Source organism: Rhamphochromis longiceps, linkage group LG4 (assembly GCF_057381845.1).
Source record: "Rhamphochromis longiceps isolate RC_006_pf linkage group LG4, R_longiceps_female_GT1.1, whole genome shotgun sequence".
Taxonomy (NCBI): Eukaryota; Metazoa; Chordata; class Actinopteri; order Cichliformes; family Cichlidae; genus Rhamphochromis; species Rhamphochromis longiceps.
Genome location: NC_140560.1, coordinates 1,991,343 through 1,999,743, shown reverse-complemented (window position 1 = coordinate 1,999,743; position 8,401 = coordinate 1,991,343). Strand labels below are relative to the sequence as shown.

At 45.9% G+C, this 8,401-nt stretch overlaps 1 protein-coding gene and 1 long non-coding RNA gene across 2 annotated transcripts in view; one reads left to right on the top strand and one right to left on the bottom strand.

Moving 5' to 3' along the window:
- Window positions 1-8,401, bottom strand: part of LOC146670765 (uncharacterized) — a 428,660-nt gene that overhangs the window by 134,405 nt on the left and 285,854 nt on the right. The gene's annotated exons all lie outside the window — the stretch shown is intronic.
- On the top strand, window positions 430-6,748 carry LOC146670778 (transmembrane protein 106B-like). Its single transcript, XM_085402849.1, has 8 exons — window positions 430-721; window positions 1,903-2,097; window positions 2,453-2,516; window positions 2,582-2,735; window positions 2,823-2,963; window positions 4,810-4,853; window positions 5,205-5,258; window positions 5,695-6,748. Exons 2-8 carry the CDS (start codon window positions 1,905-1,907, stop codon window positions 5,813-5,815), a joined length of 771 nt encoding a protein of 256 aa, XP_085258975.1. The 5' UTR covers window positions 430-721; window positions 1,903-1,904; the 3' UTR covers window positions 5,816-6,748.

The window sequence follows — 8,401 nt, the reverse complement described above, 5'->3', positions numbered from 1 at the left end:
GTGGGCAAGCGTGGGCCAGTAAACGTGTGTGTGAAGAAAACGAAGCCACAGAACATGTTTTCATCACATTGAAAAACTTTACTGCTGAAGAACTCAACTGAATCAGACCATGTGCTGTTTGCTGACAGTCAAAGATTTCTAACAGGGTCTGTTTGCGTGGGTGAACGATTTACACATTACGTAACAAATCAAAGATTCACAGCTGAGAGGAGACAGAGGAAAAGCAAACCTGTGGCGACCCAGTCTGAATAAGGGAGCAACCCCATAGAAAGTGCATTTCCTGTGCTTAACGCCAGATTTATACCAGGAAACCAGCTGAAATGAGCCAAAGCCAGAATCGCACTGACACATTTATTATGGCCCAGTGATCACAGTAAGTTTGACCAACAGCGTCCAGTGACGAAGACAAAGGTGAACAGTAGTGACTGACGTCAGACTGACGAAGAGCACTTCCTCTCACAGACTCGGCTCCGAATGAAAACACGGGGAGTGACCTGTCGGTGACATTCCGCTCCGGACTGCGGTCACACGGGGTCCCAGCTTCTGGGATAAAAAAGAACCGTAAGAGGACGATAACAGGCCACGTAACGAGTGCAGCCAGCTGCTACAGGAAGTGTTTACGTCAGCGGCGTGATCGACCATTAGCCAACCGAGGCTCAGGTGCAGCAGGAATGCGCATACAGACACGGGCTGCTTCATAACAGAGACCCACGGCGGCCAGGTACGTCCCGAGCCCGGTGCTGTCGCGGGCAGGAGGGGTAGAAGCTGGGAACGCGGCTGCTGTTTGTGTGCTCCGCTTGTGTAACGTAGCAGCGGCCCCGGAGCTGGAGGCGTCTCGTTCACACTCGTCCCGGGTGTTCAAATATTAAGAATGGACGTTTTCACGCAGCGCTTACAGACATCAGAGACACGCGTTCAAACCTGTCACAGCAACGTTTTAATGGACGCGTTTAAACACGTCTGTGTCACTGAGCACACAGCGCTGTGATACTTGATTCACTGAGCTTTGAGCGAAAAACTACTACTGACGGGCGCAGTCACACATCCACGTGACCCACTCCGATTCACGTGACCCACTCCGATTCACGTGATCCACTCTCACATCTTTTTCCAGGCCTCGAGCCTCCGGGCCTGGCACATCCAGATCACTGGTCCCATCTTCCACAGCATGAGTAGTTTTTCCTTATGATTCAGAAAATGATTTGAAACTGTGGAATTTCACATGCACAGTCCAGCTACTACAGGACTGTCACAGATGACGGCTGTTTTTCCCATCGCTCCTGGTTTGTTCTGGAAAATCTGCCAGCTGCACCCAACGCACCCACTACATCAGGGGTGTCTAACTCCAGGCCTCATGGCCGGTGTCCTGCAGGTGTTAGATCTCACCCTGGGTCAACACACCTGAATCACATGATGAGTTCATTCCCAGGCCTCTGGAGAACTTCAGGACATGCTGAGGAGGTCATTTATCCATTTAAATCAGCTGTGATGGATCAAGGACATCTAAAACCTGCAGGACACCGGCCCTCGAGGCCTGGAGTTGGACACCTGTGCACTACATGAACAAAAGAGAAATCTAAATCCCATCAGTGCACAGATCTCCTGTGGATGTAGGCGTCCTCACATCCGTCTGTCTCTTCATGTAATCCCAGACACACTCGATGTTGAGGTCAGGGCTCTGTGGGGGCCGGACCGTCACTTCAGTGCTCGTTCTTTGTGTTTGGGCTCGTTGTCCTGCTGTAGTGTACGTTTGGGGCCAATAAACAGTCATTTATGTTTCTGAAAGCATTCTTTGTTTACAGCATGTTTACACACCTGCCTAAAACTTTTGCACAGTACTGTGTGTGTGTGGTAGTTTTTTTTTTTTTTTTTTGCTTGTTTTGTAATCTTTTGTTTCTTTAGGTATGGGAGCTGCTCCAAGCCAGTGTGAGGGTGTCACCGAGGACTGTGTCCAGCCCAGCGGGGCGGGACAGGAAGATTCCAACCAGCCTATCAGTGAGAAGGACAGCACTAAGAGGACCAGCTGGAGCAGGAGATGCAGCTCAGCAGACACTGTTCACTGTCCCACCTGTCAGGGCACCGGGCGTATACCCAGAGGTAGTGAACACACACACACACACACACACACACACACACACACACACACACACACACACACACACACACACACACACACACACGCATGTCTGGTTTGATATCCTCGTGGCCATCAACAATGAATGCCTGACCCTGACCCTAAACCTAAGCTCAACCCAACTGTAACCCTGACACTGAAACCACATGTTGAGTGTGAAAAACTGTCACAGGGTGAGAAGCCCCCCAGTGGGGTCAGCGGTGTGCCACAGGGCTGACACAGACATGAGCGGTCACGGTTTGCTTTGATAACCCAGCAACGTTACGTCTGCCCCACTTTCTTCTCTAATCTAAGAACCTTGTTCCAACTGTGTTGCAGGTCAGGAAAGCAAGCTGGTTGCTGTCATTGCCTGTACTGACCAGAGGCTGAGGCCCAGACACACGTAAGAGAGCTGCTGATGCTTGTTGTGTTATGCATTTGTGTTTCTCATGTTTTGTCCTCACTCAGGAAGCTGTATGTGGCCTCGTCTGTCGGGCTGTGCCTCCTGGTCAGCGTCCTGGTGTTGTTCTTCCTGTTTCCGCGCTCCGTGATTCTGTCTCCAGTAGCTGTCAGTTCATCCTCTGTTTACTTCACTCACGACGGCGTGCAGATTAACATCACGGTGAGCAGAGAGGGACGGCTGTGATGAACGGAGCAGTCAGGCTGTGCAGGGACGGACGGGATGATGGCTCTTTGCTTTCTTTTGCAGAACGTGTTGAACATCACTAATAACAACTTTGCAGCGGTGCAGGCCTACAACCTGACAGTACAGGCACTCAACTTTGGCACGGTGCTGGGAACGGTGTCCATCAAGAACGTCGTGTCTGTCAGACCTCTGTCCATGAAAACGGTGAGATGTGACGCAGTCACCACAGCTGAGAGGAAGGAGCACACACCTGTCCTTCTATGTAGAAGTGCAGCGAGGCAGGATAAGAAGAGAAAAGCAGATAAATAAGAGCGAGTTTGTCGCGTTTCCTTCTCCTGCTGATGATTTCTGCCGTGGCATTAGCTCAGCAGCTTTTAGATTTGAATGAAGTGTTCAAATTGGTTTTATGTATTGCTGATTGTTGTTCCATTGATACTGCTGTGTGAGGAGGTCTAAGCTTTTTCCAGTTTGTTTTCCTGGTGATAGTCGGGGCCACAGCCAGGACTGTTTTCATCTGTTTGGAGTTTATGTTTAGTTCTTCCAGATCACCATGTAAACAGACGGAGGGGCATAGCGGGATGTTGTGGTCGAGGGTTTGGGATGTTTTGGTAGTTTTTTTTTTTTTTTTTTTTTTTCTTTCCATGGGGCGATCGTGGCTCAAGAGTTGGGAGTTCATCTTGTAATCGGAAGGTTGCCGGTTCGAGCCCCGGCTCGGACAGTCTCGGTCGTTGTGTCCTTGGGCGAGACACTTCACCCGTTGCCTACTGGTGGTGGTCAGAGGGCCCGGTGGTCCGGCAGCCTCGCCTCTGTCAGTGCCACAGTGGCTGTGGCTACAACTGGTGGTGTGCCATCACCAGTGTGTGAATGGGTGAATGACTGGATGTGTAAAGCGCTTTATAAATACAGGCCATTTACCATTTCCAGAAGTTGTGTATTGGTGGTCAGACCAGGATGTGTTAACGTGCTCATCAGTGATGTGTGCAGATGTCTGAGTCAGTCGGTCCCGTGGTGTGCGTCCTGTGCTGTGTGCGGACTGTAGTATTTTAAATTGTTGGTGCTGTTAGTGCAGATTGGACTGTCTGTGTGGATGTTGAAGTCGTTTTGCTGTTTGTTGATTGGAGTGTGCGGTGCATTGTCATTAGAGGGTTTTTGTGTATTCAGTGTTTTTGGTGACTTTGCAGTTTCAGTGACGCTGTCTTGCAGCGATGTTGTGCCAGCTGAGTGTTGTTGATACTTTGCTTTGGTGGAGTGTTTGAGTTGGAGAAACTGTTTCCTGTCAATGAGCTGTTGAAATGATCGTGATCAAACATGTGACAGAGGTGTGCGACGTGTTTTCCATTTGCAGTGAAGTCGGGGTAAGTCCATATGGGTGTTTGAGTTTTAGGTGCAAACATAGTGTTTTCTTCCTCGTGTAGCACCTCTGTGAATTTGTTGAGATTGAGGTGTTTGTTACAACTGCTGCTTTTGGTTTATCGTAGTGTTTTGATCCATCGGATAAATGACGGCCATGTTTCTCCAGTGTTTTCAGGACAAATGTCCAGGTTAGGTGGTCAGAGGCTTTTTCTGCATCCAGTGAGAGCTTAGTTGTTATGGTTACTGTGGTGAGACAGATGTACGAGGCTGAAAAGTCTACGTGTATTATTTGAAGGATGTTTGGCTTTAATGAATCCTGCTGAATGACAGATAACCGATTGGATGCAGGCTGTTGGAGCACTGCTGATGTCTTTGTCTGTAACTGCAGCAGCGAGCTGGCTCTGTTTGACCTGAGCTGTATTCATGTGACGTGTTTGTAACATTCAGAGAGAGCTCCATCTAACCAGAACAGATTTTCACATATCCCAGTCACTGATGAGGGCTTTATTTGGTTTGTTCACGAAACAAAAATGAACATTGAAACATTTCACTTGTCCAGAGCGATGTTTCCTCACTGATGGATCTGATTTCTGTTATTTTTGTGCTTTTTATTTAAGGAAGATTACTGTTGTTGAGACTTTGTTCAACAAGTATCACAGTAAGTGAGGAATGACTCTGCATCTCTCTTTCTTCGCAGTACTCCTTCATGATACCCATCCAGCTGACAGACCCTGGTTTGAGGTGAGCCTAAGTGGGATGAATTTATGGTCAGAGCGGTTACTGGGGGGTCAGAGGTCACTGAATCATATCTATTCTAATGCATTTGCTGTCTAACAGCAGATGTGTGACACGAAGCATCCAAGTCTGTCTTTCTCTGTAGACTTAAATCTGTATTTGTCAGTCCGCTGTTTGAAGGTTACATTCTGCACAGGTGATGTAGAAAGTGGTGAATGTTGTTCAAAGGTTGGTTTGCACTGTGAAATGATCCAGCTCTGCTGTGTCACGCTCTCATTTAGCAGCTGGTGCACAGTTTGTTTCTGTTCTGTGTCTAAAACATTTCATTCTCCTGTCTCTGCTGTCTTCCCTCTGCAGTAACTACTGTAAGAAAGAGTCGCTGCCTGTCCATATTCTGTATGTGAACCTACAGTAAGTATGACATCCTCCTGCTTTTGTTTCAGCAGGCTCGTAGTCTTCTTCAGTTTGTGCAGAAAATACAATAAAGAAGTTTTAAAGTTAGATGTTAACAAGCTTATATTATCAGTGTGGTGTAGTAGGTCTTTGCTCTTGGCTGTTTTAATTGGTTCTACATTATTTGAAATCTGAACATTTTAAGCATGAAGAGATTCACAGAAGCTGTTCGATCCGATCACAGCTGAGGTATGAACATGTCCCGTGAGTCTGCTTTGGTCTTCATGAATGTTTGCTGGTACTTGTACGTGACAACGAAATGTGTAGGCCATCCTTCTTCTCCGCTCCCAGCAGGGAGTCGGTGAAGGAGAAGTGTCTTCAAACTCGGGCTGACGCACAGCTGTGAAGGTCTGCAGTTTCCAGCTTGTTGATTTTCACGGTGATCTCTGTGCAGGATATCTCTGACAGTCTTCTGCCTGGCCCGCTATGAGCAGCTGTCCCTGGAGACGTACGAGTACATCGACTGTGGAGCAAACAACACCGTACCACACAGCGTACAAGCCGCGTCGACCTGATGGAGGCACAGATAACAAATGCTGTGCGCGTGTCTGTGAACTGGAGTAATGTGCTTTGTAATATTTAGAGCAGGATGTTGAATGACTGTAAAATCAGTGTGAAGGTTAACAGCTGCTTTGGTTTTGAATTAAACTGACTGTGCCTGGAGAGGAAGGTGAAACGGTGTGATGTGCTGCAAGTCACGTGGTAACCATGTGACCCTGATCACTGTAGTCAGTCCATTAAAAGGACCCAGCACCTACAGGGTGGTCCAGCATGTGCTGCCCCCTCTGTAAGCTGCAATCCTATAAATCCTTAGACGGCCTGATGATCTTCAAATGAAGCTCAGTATTTGTCTTTTTGAGAGCGTATTCACCAAACTTACTGCCAAAGACATGAGCAAGTATTCTCCACTTGATCGTCTCTGTTTGAAAGTTTGTTCAGTAATTGTACCTTCATCATTTTGGTCTTCCTCTCCTTAGCCAAGTTCTTTTTACACACCAACACATCTGCTCTTCAGGGTTTTTGGGTTTTTCTGTATATTTTCTGCCTTCTCTTTATTTCTTGTGTTTGTTATACTGAAGTGGAAGTGTGAGGCTTTGGAGCTATTTCTAAAGAGATCTTTAAGAAACTTTATGCAGCAAAATACCTTTGCAGGTCACAGCCTGTTAAAATGAACTGGCTTAACATTTAACACATGTAAGTGCAGTTCTCCAGTGAGGCCATGTTCTGGTTTTTGGTGCATTGATGAAATGACGCAGTTTCCTGTAAAGCTTCCTGACAGACGCTTCCTCTCCACAAGTCCAATAAAGCTATGTGAGCCTGTTTGAGTCCTGTGTTTGGTGAATGAATGCAGGGGGGAAACAAAGCCAACTGCAACAATGCATGAAACACAGCATCGTGGCTTTAAAACCGTCAAATCAGCTCCTGCTAGTTGAAGTTTGTTAGTCAGCCCAGTGTTTCCAGTCCTGTGTTAAACAGACAGCTGCACTGCTGTGAGACGTACAGACGTTCTGGACTAAAGTGTCCGTACGGATACTCGTGTTAACCAAAGTGAGAAAGTACAGGCTCTGAAAAGTACTCAAAGTAACTCCTTGAATGTTTAATGAACCTTGTGCTATATTAATGTAATATTAAAATAATATTAGTAGATGGAATAAAAGCTTTATTTCAGTTTAAGTGTTAATTCTACTTGTCCTCAGCTTGAATCAGTCAGATGGAGCATGAGCAGAATCTAAAGAAGGACTCATTCAGATCTGTTTTCTGCTGCGTGCACTGTAGAGGGTGACTTTGCCTCTAAACAGGGAAATGAGCACAGTCAGGGTTTAGCAAGTGGGGGAACATTAAAGTCAGATGTTGTGACTGATTGTGAATCACAACTCAGTCGTCTCTATCGAGAGCTTCAGTGATCAGCTGATCCAGGGTGCTGCTGCTCACGGCTCTTTGTGGATGTAAAGAATTGAATTCAACAAGATGCCAGCTGATGTTTTATGAATTGTCTGGCTGATTTCTGTCCTCTACACTGACAGTATACTCTTTATACTGTCTTATATTAGACACTATACAGCTGGTATGAAGGTGAACGAATCTCAGCATCATCAGCTAAAGATCCAGAGCATTGTCATTCCCAACATGTAACATACTGACGGTTTGTCACAGTGTCGGTATGTTACGTGTCGGGATGAGAACCTGTGGTGATGATCATATTAATCTCTGCTACACTTGATGTAACGTAACTCTGACCGTGAGCACAGCAGCCGCTGAGCAACAGTCCAGCACACTGTTTAACTCCACCACAGTGCAGCAAACTAACCTGTTTATCATGCAGCCTCTAAACAACACTGAGACAAACTGCAAACAAACAGTTGTGTTTGCTGATGGTTGTTGAACTGATAGAAGTCACTTAAAAAATACTGATCCTTTTATGTTCACTCCTGGCCAGGCAGATGCTGAAGTACTGCAACTGCAGTCATTCTGGTGCTGTGCAGAAAAAGAAATAAAAACAGTGGCCCACTTTAATCCCAGACTATTTCACACGGTTTTGCCTCTTTCATCTCATTTTGCGACATCCTCTGGTGATTAATACACGAACAGGACTGCCTTTCACGTGTTGCTGTTGAGGCTCAAATCAGGTTGACGTTTGAAGGTGTGATGAAATAACTCCCCTTAAAATCAAAAGTATGTCTGCTTTGTAAATGTAAGGAGTGGAAAGTACAGATATTTCTCCGATAACGTAGGGAGTAAAAGTAAAACATTGTCAGGAAAAAAATACTCGAGTAAAGTACAGATACCTGAAATTTCTACTTACAGTTTTTTCTGAATGCTTAAACCCTAACTGTGATTCCTGTAGCACAATCTCTAAAACTATTCAGACTTATAGCAAAACCACTCACTGAGTTTGCAAAACTAAAAGCACAAAAACTGCTTTGCACTCAGTTTGCAATTTTGTAACACACACTTTGCAAAACTGTAGGCACAATTCACTGCACAACACTCAATTACCAAATTTCCAACACACTCCTAGCAAAAGTATACACATGTATGGCTATCATTAACACTAATTTGCCAACTGTCTGGCACACTTTCACATGTGAAAACTTCTTTAG

Bases quoted from the DNA above. Each gene is read 5' to 3' on its own strand.
- LOC146670778 (XM_085402849.1), top strand. From the start codon at position 1,905: ATGGGAGCTGCTCCAAGCCAGTGTGAGGGTGTCACCGAGGACTGTGTC. The intron at 2,098-2,452 runs GTAGTGAACACA...ACTGTGTTGCAG, and splicing joins CACCGGGCGTATACCCAGAG to GTCAGGAAAGCAAGCTGGTT. The intron at 4,854-5,204 runs GTGAGCCTAAGT...TTCCCTCTGCAG, and splicing joins CTGACAGACCCTGGTTTGAG to TAACTACTGTAAGAAAGAGT.